The sequence below is a fragment of the Zalophus californianus genome, chromosome 11, assembly GCF_009762305.2.
Source record: "Zalophus californianus isolate mZalCal1 chromosome 11, mZalCal1.pri.v2, whole genome shotgun sequence".
In the NCBI taxonomy this organism is placed as follows: domain Eukaryota; kingdom Metazoa; phylum Chordata; class Mammalia; order Carnivora; family Otariidae; genus Zalophus; species Zalophus californianus.
In genome coordinates, this window is record NC_045605.1 from 7,370,166 (window position 1) to 7,390,559 (window position 20,394).

The 20,394-nt window shown below is 43.4% G+C and overlaps 1 protein-coding gene across 4 annotated transcripts in view; it reads left to right on the forward strand.

The window, feature by feature from the left end:
- Positions 1–14,351: 14,351 nt before the first annotated feature.
- The window catches only part of ZC3H12C (zinc finger CCCH-type containing 12C), a 68,951-nt gene continuing 62,908 nt past the window's right edge, over positions 14,352–20,394 (forward strand). The window contains exon 1 of one of the 4 annotated variants that reach the window (XM_027579314.2): positions 14,352–14,444. In XM_027579314.2, the coding sequence (XP_027435115.1) occupies positions 14,421–14,444 (24 nt within the window). In that variant the 5' untranslated portion in view covers positions 14,352–14,420. Of the gene's footprint in view, positions 14,445–14,536; positions 14,659–14,851; positions 15,109–16,727; positions 16,741–20,394 lie in introns of those variants that run through there. The other 3 variants (XM_027579316.2, XM_027579313.2, XM_027579317.2) reach the window with 3 other exon arrangements.

Here is a 20,394-nt window from a genome sequence, read left to right on the forward strand (position 1 = left end):
CAGCTCTCCACTGTACGTGTCTTCTGTGGTTCCCGCCACATGCAGAGCCCAGAGCCACTTCCAAGGGAACTTGCTCCATCTTGAGCCCCTGCTGACAGGGCAACACTTGGCCAACCCTCTCTGGCTTCTACTGATTGGACAGCAGTGGGCAGCTAACCCCAAAGGAAGCCAATCCACAGACTGGTCAGCAGCCTATGTGGTCTGACACGAGTTTTGACTCAGCAGAGGTGACCTGAGTCAACCAGATTCTAGCTGATTCTTATTCCTTCTAACCAGGAGACCCTAATTGACTCAACCTTTCTGTAGATAGTTGTAAATGCTATTCCGATGAACTGATTGCCTGGAACAAACTTGTTCAACTTTCTGTTTTACCACTTTTAAGTAAACATGTCCTGATAGAATAGGACATCACATGTTTGGAAGTTCCCAATCTTCTTAATCTCTGATAACTACTTTTCTTTTAGAAACTTTGTTCTGTGGATTCCTTGGTCCCATACAATCTTGGTCCTCTCTCTGCGTCTCTGGTCTCTCCTTCCTCTATATGCTAGGCAGCATTTTGAGTGCTTCACAGAAATGATCTTATTTAAGGCTCACAGCAAGCCCATAAGGGAAACAGTATTCATATCTCCATTTTACAGATGAAGAACGCAAAGCACAGAGAGATGGTGGTGGTTTGGATCAGGGTGGTGCTAGAGGAGAAAAGAGGGCAGAGTAACAGATATATTTTGAAAGTAGAACCAACCAGGCCTGACCGCTGAATTAGAGGTGGAAGTGAGGGAGGGAGGAATCACGAGTGATGCTTAAGTGGCAGAGGGAATCATGCAGCCATTTGTCCAGCCTATTGGTCACCTCTGGTTAGACGTTCCAGAAGCCTTTCCAGAAGACAAGTTCACCATGTCTAAAACTGAATTATATCATTTTTCCACAAGACCTACTCCTCCTTTTAATATTTTCTTTTTCAAAGAGTATCACCATCATGACTATTAAGTAGCAGGTACCTTACAAAAAGGAATGCAAATGAGAGAAGCAGTTAAAACTACAGTCAAGATCCTTCGAGGTGTTCCAAGTGTTTTCTCCAACTTATTCAGATATTTACTAGACTTTTAGCCCCATCATTTGACCATAAGCCTCTCAGGGGCAGAGATTGTGTCTGTAATTAGAGCTGACAACTACCGAGTATTTGCCAAAGGCCAGGCGTTAGGTTCAGTCCTTAGAATGCATCAGCCAGGGGCACCCGGGTGGCTCAGTTGGTTGGGCGACGGCCTTCGGCTCAGGTCATGATCCTGGAGTCCCGGGATCGAGTCCCGCATCGGGCTCCCCGCTCAGCGGGGAGTCTGCTTCTCCCTCTGACCCTCCCCGCCTCATGCTCTCTCTCTTTCTCTCATTCTTTCTCTCAAAATAAATAAATAAATAAAATCTTAAAAAAAAAAAAAAAGAATGCATCAGCCCGTGTAGTTCTCTCAATAGCCTTAACAGGCAGGGCCCAGGGCACCATGGCTAAGAGCCTGGGTTCAAATCCTGGCTCTAGCACTTGATTTGGGGGAAATTACTCAACTTCTCTGTGCCTTGGTTATCACACGGAACTCTGGGAGAATAGAGAGAGGACATCTAACCCAGAGAGACAAGACCAAAGAAGGGTTTCTAGAATGAAATGAATTGCTCCCCTGAATCTTTGTTCTCAAAGTATTAGGGGAAAGGTGTTGCTGGCAGAGAGCGCACTCTACATGAAGGCCCGGGAATAAACCATAGCATGGAACCTTCTGATAACTGCCAGGGCCGTTTACCAAGAGCAAGGAAGGGTGACAAATTCAAGTACCTACGAGAGCCAGGCAGGTACAGTAAATATGAGAGGCAGGCCAGGGATAAGATAATGGGAGGACGTGAGGTCGGGGGCAAACTGGAGAGCAAGAGACCATCCACTGGGGCCAGCCTCTATTCCCGCTACAGACTCCCCGTTCTCTTCCTTGATCCGTGCGGCTTATAGTGCCTCAGGCCTCCTGCACTTGCTCTGGCCTCTACCTGGAATGCGCTCCGCATAGGCTGCCTCCGCGGCATGATTTCAGCTCAAATGCGATTTGAAAGAAGGCTGCCCTGGTCCCTGCCCACAACCACCGCAGACCCGCTAGTACCCCACTCCGGTGTCTTCAGAGCACCGACTAGTATGTGGAATGATTGTGTTCATTTATTTGTGGCTTTCATCTATTTGCGTAATTGTATATTTTTAAATATGAGCTCTATCAGAGCACGAAACTTTTCCAGCACCTACAGCAATGGCTGACATAGGAGGAGCCCCCAAAAGGCCATTCATTCATTTTGAATGAATAAAGGTGCTTTTATTGTGCACCTACTCAATGCCAGGTACTATGCGCTACAGAGACGGATCTGACAATCATCAGAATTTAGGTAGTACTTAATGCCACAGGAATGGGTGAGGAAAGCCAGGACATGTGTGTGGAGCCGAAACATACTGGGTCAGAGAGGAATTCTTTGTAGGAGTAGACAGAAGAGGTAGCAGGGAAGCTGGCATCACAGAAACCAAGGGAAAACAGAGCCCATGATATAAATTACAACTCGATTGGACAATCGGCTTCTGGCTGATTGTGATGCGCAGCAGATACTTGAGATGGCTAAGATTTCTTTCATGACTTTGTCTCATTTTTGTGCCCATTGGGGGACTCCTGAAGAAAGCCTCTTCTACAGATCTACCTCCTGTCTGGGTTTCCTAGGATATATCTCTGTAGTGATGTCACGTCTGTTCTCCTTTTACGTTATTCAAGTAAACTTTCCAGAATTTTCATCTTCAGATAAACAAACTTCCATTTAGGTATGTATGCATCCTATCTGGAAATAGAGACCTATATCTATGTATCCTATCTGGAAATAGAGACCTATATCTATGTATCCTATCTGGAAATAGAGACCTATATCTATGTATCCTATCTGGAAATAGAGACCTATATCTATGTATCCTATCTGGAAATAGAGACCTATATCTATGTATCCTATCTGGAAATAGAGACCTATATCTATGTATCCTATCTGGAAATAGAGACCTATATCTATGTATCCTATCTGGAAATAGAGACCTATATCTATGTGTCCTATCTGGAAATAGAGACCTATATCTATGTATCCTATCTGGAAATAGAGACCTATATCTATGTATCCTATCTGGAAATAGAGACCTATATCTATGTATCCTATCTGGAAATAGAGACCTATATCTATGTGTCCTATCTGGAAATAGAGACCTATATCTATGTATCCTATCTGGAAATAGAGACCTATATCTATGTGTCCTATCTGGAAATAGAGACCTATATCTATGTATCCTATCTGGAAATAGAGACCTATATCTATGTGTCCTATCTGGAAATAGAGACCTATATCTATGTATCCTATCTGGAAATAGAGACCTATATCTATGTGTCCTATCTGGAAATAGAGACCTATATCTATGTGTCCTATCTGGAAATAGAGACCTATATCTATGTATCCTATCTGGAAATAGAGACCTATATCTATGTATCCTATCTGGAAATAGAGACCTATATCTATGTATCCTATCTGGAAATAGAGACCTATATCTATGTATCCTATCTGGAAATAGAGACCTATATCTATGTGTCCTATCTGGAAATAGAGACCTATATCTATGTATCCTATCTGGAAATAGAGACCTATATCTATGTATCCTATCTGGAAATAGAGACCTATATCTATGTGTCCTATCTGGAAATAGAGACCTATATCTATGTGTCCTATCTGGAAATAGAGACCTATATCTATGTGTCCTATCTGGAAATAGAGACCTATATCTATGTATCCTATCTGGAAATAGAGACCTATATCTATGTGTCCTATCTGGAAATAGAGACCTATATCTATGTATCCTATCTGGAAATAGAGACCTATATCTATGTGTCCTATCTGGAAATAGAGACCTATATCTATGTGTCCTATCTGGAAATAGAGACCTATATCTATGTGTCCTATCTGGAAATAGAGACCTATATCTATGTATCCTATCTGGAAATAGAGACCTATATCTATGTATCCTATCTGGAAATAGAGACCTATATCTATGTATCCTATCTGGAAATAGAGACCTATATCTATGTATCCTATCTGGAAATAGAGACCTATATCTATGTATCCTATCTGGAAATAGAGACCTATATCTATGTATCCTATCTGGAAATAGAGACCTATATCTATGTGTCCTATCTGGAAATAGAGACCTATATCTATGTATCCTATCTGGAAATAGAGACCTATATCTATGTGTCCTATCTGGAAATAGAGACCTATATCTATGTATCCTATCTGGAAATAGAGACCTATATCTATGTGTCCTATCTGGAAATAGAGACCTATATCTATGTATCCTATCTGGAAATAGAGACCTATATCTATGTGTCCTATCTGGAAATAGAGACCTATATCTATGTGTCCTATCTGGAAATAGAGACCTATATCTATGTATCCTATCTGGAAATAGAGACCTATATCTATGTATCCTATCTGGAAATAGAGACCTATATCTATGTATCCTATCTGGAAATAGAGACCTATATCTATGTATCCTATCTGGAAATAGAGACCTATATCTATGTGTCCTATCTGGAAATAGAGACCTATATCTATGTATCCTATCTGGAAATAGAGACCTATATCTATGTATCCTATCTGGAAATAGAGACCTATATCTATGTGTCCTATCTGGAAATAGAGACCTATATCTATGTGTCCTATCTGGAAATAGAGACCTATATCTATGTGTCCTATCTGGAAATAGAGACCTATATCTATGTATCCTATCTGGAAATAGAGACCTATATCTATGTGTCCTATCTGGAAATAGAGACCTATATCTATGTATCCTATCTGGAAATAGAGACCTATATCTATGTGTCCTATCTGGAAATAGAGACCTATATCTATGTGTCCTATCTGGAAATAGAGACCTATATCTATGTGTCCTATCTGGAAATAGAGACCTATATCTATGTATCCTATCTGGAAATAGAGACCTATATCTATGTATCCTATCTGGAAATAGAGACCTATATCTATGTATCCTATCTGGAAATAGAGACCTATATCTATGTGTCCTATCTGGAAATAGAGACCTATATCTATGTGTCCTATCTGGAAATAGAGACCTATATCTATGTGTCCTATCTGGAAATAGAGACCTATATCTATGTGTCCTATCTGGAAATAGAGACCTATATCTATGTGTCCTATCTGGAAATAGAGACCTATATCTATGTATCCTATCTGGAAATAGAGACCTATATCTATGTGTCCTATCTGGAAATAGAGACCTATATCTATGTGTCCTATCTGGAAATAGAGACCTATATCTATGTGTCCTATCTGGAAATAGAGACCTATATCTATGTGTCCTATCTGGAAATAGAGACCTATATCTATGTGTCCTATCTGGAAATAGAGACCTATATCTATGTATCCTATCTGGAAATAGAGACCTATATCTATGTGTCCTATCTGGAAATAGAGACCTATATCTATGTGTCCTATCTGGAAATAGAGACCTATATCTATGTATACCAATATCTCTGGTGTCCACCTGTCTACATCTGTATCTATGTCTATCTCAGGTGATTGTAAGTGCTAAAATAAAAAAAATTTTAAAAAAAAGGCAGGGTCAGGGGATAGATAGTGACCAGAATACATACGAAGGGAGGCTACGTGTGACGTTCCGGATAGTGTTGAGAGATGGATTCTCTCATGAGGTGACATTTGAGCAGAAGTCCGAAGGACATTAAGGAGCAAGCCTTGTGGATATTTGGGGAAGAGCGTTCCAGAGAGAGGGGATTAACCAGAAGAGCAAGAAGGCCAGTGTGGCAGGTGGAGAATGTGCAGGGGAGACTGGGAGGAGACATGGGGTTTGCAGGGTCCAGAAGGGACTGAAGGAAACAGCAATGGCCTTCAGCTTAGGAATTCTCCAAGGCTGCTTTAGGAAGTAGGGGGATATCCCAGCGGTGCCTAGAACACAACAGGTGCCCAAGAAGCACTTGTTCCATGACTGAGTCCCTAAGGTGGACAGAGAATTATTTTGAGATCTGCATCCTGGGGATTGCAGCTCATTGAATGAGTCCTTCACAGGCAAGTTTAGCACTTGATTATATTTAATTTAGTGGGTTTTTTTTACGGATTTTTTTTTCAGACGTATGTCTTATCTTTCCTTTTAAATTTTGGTTTATTTAGGATATGGGCCATGTCTTTTATGATCCAAAGTCCAGTGCTGGAACTCAGCAAACACATGTTTGATTGAATTAAATCAAGAAATGTAGTGGAATAGATACAGAATAAAAAAAATTTTTTTTAATTGTAAGGGTTATCTCTGGGTGATAGGATGAGAGAGGATTTGTATATTTTTACATGTCCTAAAAACTTTCTACCATGAACATGTATTCTTGTGATAATTTAAAATAATACGTTAGAATACTACAAGGTCCTAGACATTAAAGTCAGTGAAAACCACTTCCATTAACCCTTGTTCAAGATCCATGAAGCTGAAGTACTTGACCTTCAATTTCACTACCGGTCAGCTACATATCTTACAAAAGAGCCTTGGAAAATGTCAGCCCTCACTTTTGTATATAAAAAACTGACCACCGGGACAATACAAGTTATTGTACAGAGACCCGATCCTACCGAACTCTAAAATTTCTTATGAACACATATTTTAGCAAAGTAAACAAAGCAAAGAAAGTGGTGACAATACATTTCATCAAGACAGTGTCTTCTAGTAAAAAGTTGTCCTTGCCAAAGCTTACTGAACATTTAACTGCCTCGTGTAGCTATCCAAAATAAAATACATTCCTGAATTCCTCTAGCAAGTTCTCCATTAAAACGTGGGGACTGCCAAAGACAGATAGTGTTCACTTTTTAAAACGGATGCTTGTAAAGATGACCCAGAAGGCCTAGCCCTTTTCAGTAATTCAGGATTCTGTGTGTAAAATTCAAAAGCTGGAAAAACATTTCAGGGGAATATTGACGTTTTTCCAAATAAGGTGAATGTTTTTGGTTTTGTTTTGTTTTTTTTTAAAGATTTTACTTATTTACTAGAGAGAGAGCGCACACCAGCAGGGGGGAGGGGCAGAAGGAGAGGAAGAAGCAGACTCCCTTCTGAGCAGGGAGCCCGTTGTAGGGCTCCGTCCCAGGACCCCGAGATCATGACCTGAGCTGAAGGCAGACACTTAACCAACTGAGCCACCCAGGCGCTCCAAAATAAGGTAAATGTTTTGACCCAAATGAAGGACTGTGAGACATAGGAGTCGATAAACGGCTGATGTCTATGCCACGGTCTAGCCTGACTCCACCTCTGCCTAGTAAGTTTAAACCTGTATGCTCTGGACTGACCACAGGATGGATAAGACAGAAGACAGCTTCTCTACCATGAGAGCTCACCTCCACCGAAGGCTTGAGGGCGGTCTGTGACCTACCAAAATCATTAAAGGCCATCAGATAGTTGCATTAAATTTCTCTCTTTCGCCTCAGTCCTAGTCCTGGAGCAGTCACTTAGGGGACCCGCGGAGATGTGCTTAAGGTTTTCCGCCTGGCTGGACCCTTCATTTCTGGCTCCTGGATGCTCTTTGACTGAAGATCCCCTGGAATGTCTATAGCCGGCAGTGGAAATTTCCCCGTGACTTCCCCTCTGAAGGTTAGAAGTGAATACCTGGAGCCAAGTAGGTTGGCCGTTTTCCCTGCATCCCTCTGACCTTAGCCCTGAGGCTCACTTACCTGTCCCCTCTCCTAGACTCTGAAGCCAGCCTAGATAGACCCTAAATCAAGGTGACTTTCCCAACTCAGTTGCCCAACTCCAGCAGTACAGTGACTCAGCAGCAAACATGCTCTGCTGAGAATCCTGCTTTCCCTGTAAACTGCAGCCCTAATCACGGGGCTCTGTCTTCTTCTCCTTTATGGTTGTGTTCTTAGCTGTTTGGGGCAACTGTCTTGTTTTAATTTGTTTGTGATTGGTTGTTTTCCTTTTTTCCTTTTCTTCCTTTATTATTATTATTATTTTTTTAAACCAAGCCCCTACCTTGTTCTGCTATTCCGTAGTTGGCTCCTTGCCTTGTCCTTCTAAGTATTCTTCTAATGCCCCCGTTCTTCTGAGATCTGAATTCTGCTTGGCCCACGCTTTCAGAGACTGGAGGCCTGAACCCTGGCTCCCCTGGCCATGTCAGTACTGCCTGCTAACAGATCAATGCCTAAATAGGCAGCCACAGACTGGAGAGTCATGGGCTGCTATGGTCCCCCCAGGACGGAGCCAAACCGCGTGCTTTCCACACGCTGGGCACCGAAGAACTGCGGATGCTCCAGGGCGCAGGACGGAGCTCCCGCCTTCGTAGCGCTTACATTCTGATGTGGGGAGACACAATAAAACAAATAAATATAATTCTCGGTGATGAGTATCATCTGCCCCCGGCCTCCTGCTGACTTTCTGTGAGGCCAGCAGCTTACACGAACTTCTCCTATATCTGCTCGTGAGAACGTCCCAGAACGTTCCCTTTAGGTAAAGCAGTCCCATCAAAAATTCTCATAGAATCTGAGCTTGGAGCCTTTGGCAGTGAAGTTGTAAAAACACTGCCTAATCCAGCTAAAGTTGGCTGGGAATCCTTTAGCAGTTTGCGGACCGCTCCTTCCACGTGACCATAGGTATCTTTCCCTCGCCTGGGAAACCCCGGAGCGCACACGTGCAACTCACAGGACTCCCGCAACTTCCTCTTCCTTGTGGCGGGGGAACCTTTTCCAAAAATAGTATCTGCTTATTTATAAAATCAAATAGAAAGGGGTGGACGGTCGCGCACGTCACGGATAAATGTGGACTTTAGAAATACGTTTTTTAATAGCTAATTCAAGGCCCCAATTTAAAAGTCAAAAAGCTGGGGCTCCTGGCTGGCTCAGTCAGTAGATCATACAACGCTGATCTCGGCGTTGTGGGTTCAAGCCCCACATCTGGTGTCGAGATTGCTTAAAAAGAAAATCTAAAAAATAATAATAGTATTAATAATTAAATAAAATACAAAAGCTATAAATGGTTATAGAATAAAAAGTGAATGTCTTTTGCACTCTTCCTTCCTGATAATCGTCCAGTCCACCTGCCCAGGACAATCAGCATTACCAGTGTCTCATGTATCCTTCCAGAGATAATACAGGGCACATATAAGCCCACGCAGAGATTTTCTTTGTCTTTCACACACATGGTAGCATACTAGATACACTGGTCCTTACCTGACTTCTTCAAGAACAATTCTATACACATAAAGCCACTTCACTCTCTTTAATAGGTGAATGACATTCTAATGTATACAGATACCACAATTTCTGTAGTTTCCTATTAATAGATACTTAGGTTTATTCCTTTTTTTTTTTTTTGCCTTTGCCAATAATGCTGCAATTAATATTCTCCTGAGAGCGCCTTTTCACATAGGATGCACTCTAACCTGAAAATTCCATAACCCCGTCTCCAGCTAGCTCAGTGGTATACATTTGTAATTCTGTGTACCGATTTCCTTTTAAAACAATAGATGCTTGCAGAGGTGATGAGGATGTTTTTGGTGTGCTTGAAATTCCATGTTAAAACAAAAAATTGTTTTACATTTCTGAGCAAGGTGAGCTACAATGAAACATATGGCCCTTGTGAAAATAGCCAAGCACCACCTTAGCAACATTTTTAAATTCAAGACGAAGTGTTTATTGTTCTCAAAATTCCTATGTTGACCCAATGTCGTAAATGAGGGGAGCCACACTGTCTGGTTCAGGTAGAAAACCAAGCCCATGACTGTATGATACAGCATATTGAAACCCTTGCTGTTCTGCTCTCTGTTGGCCTCCCACAAGTGCTAGGGGGAAAAAAAAGAGTCATGCTGCTAATATGGAATCTTGTGGTAACTCATCGAAAGGAAGAAGTCCTGGGATTGGCCAACAGCACATATCTTGTGTCCTCTAGTTTCCTTTCCCTGCAAACTTGGCGTTAAAAAGCAACTCTAAGCAGTCACTGAAGGACATGGGCAAGAATGTGTTTTATCCCTCTGTGTCTGTCTTACACAGATCATGGGCTTAGGAAATGGTTGTGTAGGGTAATGCTAGTAAGAAAACTTGACATTTCCCAGATGGTTGGAATTAACCAGGACTTCTCTGGAAGACGTAAAAGAAACTGAATGAGAAATCATAGTAGTCATCTGGCTATGGGTATGAAGCTCGTCAACTGAAGGAAATCAAGTGCTGGCCAAACAGCTGGAGATGAAGCACGTAGAAGGGACTCTTGACTTTGTCTCAACTAAGGTAAGTGTTTTGGTAGAAATGGTGGAGGCAGGAGAAACAGTTCTCTCACATCCTCAAGTGTATCCTCTGGATACACACATTTCCAATGAGGAAACACCCAAGGACACCACTAGGAGAGCTCTGGGTAGAGTAGAAGCAGTTGCCAGGGGGGTTGTGCCACTTTTGAATCTGAGGGTGACTTATGGGTCATCACTTCTGAAGTCTCCGGAGGTCTTAGAGAAGGTGGCTGGCCATTGGAAGGTCCAGCCCGAGGCAGCCAGGTGGGATGTGATGGCCATCTGAAACTCTTGTCTTTTGAGGTTCAAACGTGAATGTAGGTGTGGAGCAGTTTACCTGGGAGCTATATATTAGAAAGAAGTGCTGCTCTGGCAACCATTCTCTCTACCCTCCCCCCCACCCCCATCCCTGCCCCCAGCCCCAAATCTGTTCTTTTTAAAGCATTTGCTTTTAACTGGTGAGGCTGTTCCAGGGCTTTGCCTACTATGTAGCCACAAGCACTCAAATTCTTTAATTATGTGCAATTCGGAGTCACAATTCAAGGTCCAGCCTTGATTTTATAACTAAAACACAGGTTGGTTGTCTCTCCAGAATTGGTAACAGCAAACATGCCATATCTGCCTAATGCCTATTTTGAAGTTTTATTGTCAGACATTCAAAATTTGATCTTCATTTTCACCAACTGCAAAATGAAAAGTGGGATCGAATGAAATGATCTCCAAGTTTTCTCTCATCAGTCTTACGTTTTCTGAACTCCTTGGAATTTCTTTCCTATTTATTCTCTTTTTCTTTTAAGTAAATATAACTTGGAGTCAAGAAAAGATGATTTCCCTAATGCTCATTTGTCTCGGAGCCATAGAAGCATTTTATTTTTGTGAGAGATTTTCTTTCAATTCTGGTTTACCTAAGATGTACAACCATGCTTGGTTATTACTATAACAGTGAGCATTTAAAGTTTTCATACCATCTCAATAACATAAAAGTCTCATTTACCCAACTCTTTGTCTTTTCTAGATAATACTATAAAACATTTCCACATGCATATCCCACCGTACCACAAATACATGCCTGAAACCAAACTATTCTAAACATTTGTTCAAAAAAGTAGTTCCTCTATCCCTAAACTTCCCCTTTTTCTCCAGCTAGCATCACTATAGATTTCATATTCACAATCGTGAAGTTATTTTGGACTTCTCCCCTTTCTTAAGTCCATCTTCGTCAAGTGTGTGCAATCACTCGGTGCTTTTCAGGTCCTTCTATCTCACTAAACTGTCCCTTCCTCTCCTCCCTCGCTATTTACTTCCATAGTTCACGTCCGTCCTGCCATAATGGACGTCAGACATATTTCCCTGTTCCAGTCCTTCCCCTTGCAAAACCATCCAGTAACCATCACAGTATTAATTTTCCTAAAATAGGATGTTCTCCATGTCACCCTGCATTCAAAACCCTTCTGTGTACAGGCTACACTGAGCTCAATCTCCCTGTCTGTCTCCGTCTCTGTCTCTGTCTCTGTCTCTCGTTTGCAGGTCATCTTCTGTGTGTGTCTTCTCCACCACTTCAACTTAAGACAACTCTTCTGTCCTCTGAAACTTCATTGCATTTATTACCCATGACACATATTTAACACTCCTCAGGTCTCTTGTCTTCTTAGTTTTCTTTGAACTTTTGTATGTTTTTATCTCCCCAAATACATAGTAAGGTAACTAAAGGCAGTTACAGTATCGTAGTCACATAATGGGTCCTGAAGCTAGAGCGAGACTGACTCTGTGCTCAACCGTGCACTGTTACTGACCATAATCTTGGTCTGAGTTTTCTCATCTGTGAAATGGGAATAGTGATAGTTATTCAATCCCTCACAGGGGTTTTGTGGTATTAGATGAGAGAGCACATGCAAAGTGCTTAGAATGGTAAGCATTCACACAATGTTGGCAATTACAATAATTATTCATGTCTCTTAGCTCCAAAGTACCTAATGTAGTGGCTTGGTCTATAACCACACTTAATCCATACTGAATGGAATTCGGTTGAGTCAAATGAGGGAACTAAGATAGACTGTGTGGGTGATATATTGTGGACTAGGGGATCTGCTGGCATCACTAAAATCATGCCACAGATGCTGTCACTTATTGTCAGCCAGCCAGCCTCTTTTTATGTCCCTTCCACTCCCTAATACTGCTCAAGAGATTTCTGAGGGTTTGGCTCCATGAACAGGGGAGGATTTCCCAGAGCATCCCTCCCATCGTGCCAGTGGAAGCTGGCTACAGAGAGCAGGTTGCCAGACATCCTAAGGGTCTTAAAGATGATACCAGAAAAGTGGACCAGAGAGCTCTCATGGCCCCAAGGAAGCCTACCAGTCTGCTATTTCACTTAATAGGGCCCAAGACTGGCCTGCTGAAGTGGAAAGCAGGCTCAGCAAGATGCACCCCTTTCATCTTCCAGTATTGAGGATGCCCATGGGTACCAGCCAGCAGGATGCTCTCATCTGGGACCCCGTCATCAGTAGCAAAAGGGCTGCAAATATTGGCCAAAGAAGTGGGGACATCTGTGCTGCTCAACTGAGCCATAAAGGCAGCCTTTTTTTTTTTTTCAATTTTTTAAATTTTTTTAGAGAACTGGAAACTATAAAACTTTAGGCCCGGTAAGCATTATGGCTCTCAGTACCACTAAGTAGCCCAAGCAAATTCAACAGATCCAGGCTTAAACCATATATACTCTATTGAAAACAATTCAGAGAGGCAAGAAATAATTGTATTAAAGGTGAAAAGTTGCCATCAAGGGCATGAACGCTGGTCCAATGAAACAAGTATGTACTTTGGAGGCAGACAGACCTATAATTCTTCATATTCAAACTGTGTCATTTCAGAAAATTTTTCTAACCTCAATTTGCTGAGGGATAAAGGGGATTATAACACCTAGCTCGCAGGGCTGTGGTGACACAAAAATGAGATAATGCATTTAAAGCAGGCTACCTAGTCTGGTGGCACATGCTAGGGGCACAAGCCACATAAATTCCCTTCTCTTTCACTCCCAAAGCATATGCATCCTGCCCAAGGCTAGGCGTGAGGCACCTGGTGATAAAGCCACAGGCAGGTGAATACGATTATTTGAACATTACTGAAATGTTGACCTAAATTGTACCGGGTGTTGGACAATTGAAAGAAGGAAAAAAAAAAAAGGCTCTCTGTTCTCGGTGCTTTTCACACTTGCAACTCAGTGCAGAGGGCTGTCTCCTCCCAACCACTAGAAAGAGATCTGGATTTATCCTGGGCTTAACCTCGATTTTGACATCTTGCCATTTCCAATAAGGCCAGTTTCCTTGCCGAAAGAAGTCCCTGGGTGAAATCCCAGCAGCTTCATTTGTGTAAGTTCCCTTATTGGTCTTGCTAAGGGTGTGGTTTTTCCTCATTACAGAATATTGATAATAAGCAAACAGCCACGGGAAACTCGCCCTAAGTAGGCAGCCTCTCGGTTCCCTAGACTGCCTAGGGAATGGTCCGCGTTATTGCTGGGAGGACGAGGTGTAGCCGAGCGGAGAGGCGCCCTCCTGGACGGGGCTGGGGGAGCGGGACCGGAGGCCGAGACCCCCGCGCCGGGGAAGGGGAAGGGGTGCGAGGGGAGGAGGCGCGGGAGCGTCGGTGGAGCCCGACAGGTTCTAGCGGCTCCCCTCACCCCTTCTCCACGCCTCCCGGGTTTTCCCCTTGGCTCGGGGTTTCCTGTTTCAGTTCTCGGTGATCTCCAGCAGCAGGTGCTGGTTTGCCAACCTCGGCTCCCGAGGAGGCGAAGGAGGAGAAGAAAAAGAGGGAAGGGGAGGAGGAAGCGGCGCGGCGGCTGCGGCTGCGGCTGCGGGCGGGCGGGCGGCCGAGGAGCGAGGCGGCCGGCGGGAGAGCCGGGTTCGCTCTCGCCCGCGGAGCAGCGGCGCGGGCGGCGGGCGAGCCGAGGCCCCGGCGTGCGGCCGGCCGGCCGGCCGGGCGGGCGGGCGGGCAGGCATGGGGGAGCCTCCCGCTCGCCCCGCGCCCTAGCGGCGGCCGCCCAGGGCGGAGGCGAGAGGCGGCGCCCGGCGCAGGGCCCCGGGGCCGCCCCGGCTTCCAGGGCATGTTGTGATGGCCGCTCAGAAGAGACCGCAAGTAGGTTGAGCAACAATTCGGTGTGCGCGCGGCCGGGGCGCGAGTTGTGCAAAGCCGGGGGAGGGGGCGCCGGGGCCGCGGCCCGCGGGGAGGGAGGGCGCGCGGGCGGGCGCGGCGCCGCGCGGGGAGGGCCGGACTGGCCGCTGTCGCTGCGGGCCCCGCCGCCGGCTTGCCGCTTCCTCGCGGGTCGGCCATGCCGGGTAGCGGCCCCCAGGTTTGTCCCTCGGGCGGCGGGGGAGGGGGGCCGGCCACGGCTGCGCGGGGGGGGGGACCCTGAGGGAGCCGCGCGAGGTGGGGGTGGTGGGGGGGTAGGGCGGCGGGGCCGGGAGGCCGCGCCCGAGCGCCTGGCGGAGAGGCCGGGGGCCAGAGCGGCGTCGCGGGGCGAGCTCCAGGCCCGGGCGGGTCGGGGGGCCCCCTCCGGAGGTCGAGGGGGGCCCGAGCGCCCGCGGCTCCCGGGGCTCCGGTGGGGCCGAGCGGAGAGCCCGGCTCGCCGGGATCTCGGGCTAGGGGAGGCCGGCGACCCGGGCCCCGCGGCCTAGGGCAGCGGTCCACTCCCGCCCGCCCCGGGGCACGACCGCCGAAGATGGAGGCGAACCCGGGCGCTCCGGACGGGAACGGACCCACAGCGCTGCTTCTGCGGCTCCGGACGCCGCGCGCTCGCGGGGTGAGGCATCCTCCGGCACCTGGGATCCAGCCCCAGCCATTAGCGGACCCCGGCGGAAAGCCCTCTCCAGTCCTCGCCCCTCCCGCGCCCCGCACCCCGCAGGCTCGGGCGCACTCCCCATTTTCACCCAGCGTTCATGGTAGATCGGCTGCTGCTTCCCATTTTCAACCCCCTACACCGACGTGTTCCAGATCGAACTTGGAGAAGCGAGCCCCGCTTTCCTTCCCGAAACTGTCTCCCCCTTCACCCCTTAAAATCCTTCAGAAACAGCCTTCGCTTCCAAGTACTGATTACTCTGACTGGGAGTCTTGCCATTTGGGTAACCGTTAACAATACTGGTCTGTGCTCTGTGTTTGGTGATAAAGAGATGAAATACGAATCCAGATTTAGGGAAAGTTTTCCTATTGGTTGCAGGACTGTTAGAGTATCCCCAGGCCGGTGAGGCGCTTATTGATTCAGATTTTTTTTTTTTTTTTAAACCATCTTAGAATAGTTATAGAGACACTTGGGGCTAGTATATTTAGAAATTTGGCAAAGTTCATCAATTCTTTACTCATTTCCTCGTTTAGTTTTTCTAGTGAATATCATAAACGGAAAGCAGTGGATGTGTCTCAAACACTTTTTGGGCTTTTCCAAGAACCACAAGAAGTCAGCAACACAGCGAACTATATATATATTTTTTAAGTCTTAATATATTTAGGTTGTAGAAGGTATGACTTCCATTTATTTAATCACTCACATATAAATTACTTTTAATAGCAGTTGTTTTAATGGTGTCATCCAATGTTTTACTATAAACATATCTTCACCAAATATTTGTAAAATTATCTTACCATCTTATCCCTCTGTTCACCTGTTTTCTTCCAATTTGGCATTCTTTTTTTAAGTTAACCTAAACCTGTCTATTTGAAGGTACCCTTAAATATCAGAATGATCTAGTAACGGTGTATCTATAATTCAGAATGTTTGAGTATTTTTACTTAGTTTAAGAATGGGTTTTACTTGCAAAGTACGTTTACATTCTACCTCGAGCATCTATCTGGTCATCACTAAAGTGCTCAAACATTACAAGCAAAGTAAAATGAACTTTTTAACAAAACAACAACAAAAAGGCCAGTATTTTTTAAACTGCATTTGATAATGAATGTCTAATGAAACTAGTTTATTATAATGGAAAATATTGAAGAATAGGAAACAGAAACTTGGAATGTTTGTATGCCGATGGGAGTTTTTATTAGTCACTTCCTTTTACTACACATTTGTTTTAATTACAAGACTAATAAAAACATCCTATTTTCTATCACTGGCTTCTCTAGAGCTATGTTTTCATGGATTACATTTGCCCAGTTGGACCCCAGGTGCTTCATGGAAATTCTATTTTTAAAATATTTTCCTCATTCTACAACTGGGTTACCTTGTTTTCATTCTAGCAGACCAGGATGGTTTTTACATTAATTTTAATTACTGTAACAGATGTAAAAGTGTTGCTATCGTTTTATAACTTTTAATACCATTTCTATGCCCTTTTATATCTTTTTGTACTCTTTCTGGGCTTTTCATTGCTTTTGTAGACAAATTTGGAAGAGTTCTCTCATGCTGATTTGGTAGCAGTTTCAAAGAAACGAATATAAGGTACTAAGAGACCGTTTTTGTCCTTTTAGTGTTAGAATGTAGGATTGTAAACTAATCTGCAGTTGTTGCTCACTTCACCCTGGTAAGCTTTTATTCCCTCAGCAGATAATTAATTTAGTATCGATCTAGGTGCTGCATAAGGCCCCTGACCTCTATAAGAAGAGAGATTATGAACAGATAGAACATAATGCTAGGTGAACTGTACTAAGTGGGACAAGCAAAGAATAAGAAATGCAGGTACTGTAGTAGGGAAGCCTGCATGCCAGTTCTGAAAGATAAGATGCAAGCTGGTAGAGCTGGGTAGGAGTCATTTCCAAGTGAATAATGCCATGAGTCAAGGCAAGCAGGGAGTGGGTGGGCCAGTGTGTCTGGAACATGAAGTAGGTGATAGGAGTAGTGAGTGATTGAAGTGGCAAACATGGTTTCGGGATATAGTTTTTATTGGAAAGAGAAATATTAAGTGAGAAGGTCAGGGAATCACAAAAATGTATTAAATCAGGTTTCCGAATTTAAACCGAAGTAAAACCAAGTTAAAAATACTGAGATTCTGGTGTTTGATCTCAAATCTACGAAATGTTGTTAAAAAAAATGTGTTTTTAAGTGCTAACATTCCTCATGAACCTACAACGTAGAAAATCTCATGACTTCACAAAGCTTGGATTTTAAGATTTACCAAAAAACATGTTCTAATTATTACTGCTGTTTCACTAGTGACAATTCAGAGAAATGATGAATTGAGAATATAATTTGTGTACTCTTATTTCATCCCAGAATATGTCTCCAGGATCTTGAAAAAGAAAACTTTATAGGATTCTTGAGCTATTTAAATGAGATAGCATGTGAAAAGTACACCCTGTCTGGCACGTAGTAATTTTGGTACTTGATGGCATAAGGATGACTTTCAGATCTGTAATGTGGAGGTTATCAGTTCCCTATCTTTACTACAGTTTTTATGGCTGACATAATGATAGCTATTATATACCAGGCACTGAGATGCCAGGCACCATGCTTATGCACTTTTATTATCCTTGTTCTGTAGATGAGGAAACCCAGACACAGGAGTTTAAATAGCTTTAAGTTCCACATCTAGAAAGTTGCAGAAGGGAGTTTGAACAAATGCTGTCTGGCTTTAAAAACCATGCCCTTACCCATCAGGCAGGTCTGCCTCCCTGTGACTCAGTTTTTACTTTGTTCCCTAAAAAAGCGTGTCCTTGTGTGTACGTCTGTTGACACACATTGTTTGAAAATTAAGAGATGCGTGATAATTAGCGTTATGGGACTGGAAGACAAGAGAGGTATGTTAACCTTTTCTCTACAAAGTACTCCAGTGACAGGACAACATGAAATCCTGTCTGGCCAAATTGTTGGAAGGCAAGGAAGGACCCTGTCTTTTCAGCAGGTTGCTTAGGTCCATAAGAAGATAAGCCTGAACATAGTTTTAGTGTGGTATGGCATATGTTTAAACAGCAATGTAGTTCTACCAAAGGGAGCTTTTTTTTTTTTTCGGCAGAAACCTCAAAAGGTTTTTTATGAGTAGTAGCTTTTATTGATTTTTCCAACATTTATCTCCAGCTGTAGTAATGTAATGTACTTAATTGTGGAGAACTTAGAAAAGGTAGAGAAATGTAAACAATTTTTAAAACCCCTGTAACCCCAAGATAACTAACAACGTTTTGATGGATTTCTCTCTTTAATTTTAATATACATTGGCAAAGGATTGTTTCACTTGCTTAAAATAGAAGATAATCCCCCCTAAAGGATAGTGCACATGGTTCTATGTCACAACACTGACAGTAATTCTTAATGCTCCGTGAACTAGCCCACAAGCAGATGTCTGAAAATACAAAGTGTTCTGCCTTTGAGGTAGTTATCAAATCCCTAAGGGTGGATAGGGAAAATGTAGAAAAATCCCAAGGTTCTCCTCTTTGCCTGGAACATTTTCGCCTAATCCCCCTTTACCTTTTGCCTGGCTCACATCCCATTGTTGAGGCCTCAACTTAGACCTTACTTAGTTTACTCTTGTGCTTTTAAGATTGGTAACAGTAGATAACACTTAATTGTGCCCGTCATTGTTCTAGGTGCCATACATATATTAATGCGTGTAATGCTTACCGCCTCCTCATTCGTGGGAGTTTATAAAACAATAGATCTTTTTCTTGTATAATTAGAATGATACTGTTTACAGAGCCTGGTATCCCACATTTCTACCCCAGTTAGCATGCACTAAGGATTTTCTCATGATATTAAAAATATTTCAGGGCAGGACGCCTGGGTGGCTCAGTTGGTAGAGTGTCCAACTCTTGATTTCGGTTCGGATCATGAGCTCAGGGTTCTGGGATTGAGCCCTGGGTCAGGTACTGCGCTCAGTGGGGAGTCTGCTTGAGATTCTCTCCCTCTGCCCCTCCCCCGGCTTGCGCCCTCTCTCTCTCTCTGTCTCTCTAAAATAAATCTTTGAAATATTTTTTCTTTATTTTTTATTTTTTTAAACATTTTCTTCCTAAGAACATGTCACTTTATTTAATCATTATTCTATTTCAGTTAGACATCTGTTTTTTTCCCCAATATTCTAATATCATAATACATTAGTTGAATGTCCCAGTAAGAAAAAAATGGTTTCTGCATCTGTGTTCTTAGGATTCATAGAAGACATGATCAAAGAGAATGAGCTTTAAGGTTTTTGATGGCCAAAAGGCCTTCTGGAAAAGTTGTATGGATATGTACACCTATTAGCAAAAAGCGAGAGCCATCTGCGCTTTGCTTACATTATCTGATACAGTTCTGCAACAATTCTGTATGATTTATACCGTTGTTTTGCCTGTCTTCCAGGTGATGGGACTGATGCCTAGAGATGTTAATTAACTTGGCCAAGGTTATCGAGATTTCTGGTTTATCTAAAACTAAAGAGCAATACTTATTATGCTTTTTTTTTTTTTTAAGATGGTGGAGGCAGCAGGACCTAATGATTTACATTGATTTATATCAATGAATTCTTTGGTCTTTTCTCCTTGCTGTTAGCTGTTCCTTGCTGATGTTGTCACTCCTTCCTTCTAAGCTGCTGTGCACTGTGAAACTGAACGACAACAGCTAATATTATGTCTAAAATAAAAGTGTCTAGGCAGTGATTCAAGGCCCCTACAATGCTCAGATGGTCTAGGTTGGAGAACTGAGAGATGAGGCTGCACAGGGAAAGCAGGGGGGAGCTCTGCAAGCAGATAGATGGGGGTTTGCACCTCCGCTGTGCCCTTTCCTGCCTGTGACCTGAGGCAAGCTTCAATTTCTCTGTGACTTCTCATCCATCACACACTGTGTATTTTTGCAGAGTTGTTTTCACCGAATCAAGATAATGAGTGTAGAAGTGCCTGGCACATGGGAGGCACTCGATGTTATTATAAAATAATTTAGCAGTATCCACTGATTTGATTGGACAGAGACTTTGTCTGTTTTGCTTTTCTGTCTGCTTATTCAGAGGCTCTAAATCGTGTCCTGAGTAATTGGGGTTACCAGATATAAAAATTCTGTGAGATCAAGTTTATTGTTATTGCTTGTAATATGTCCATTTATATTTTAGATTTTTCCAAAGGGCTTTCAGATCTATCGCTTCATGTTTTTTAGGGTGAAGCTAAAATTAGTTTTTGTTCTTTGTTCTTAGTCATC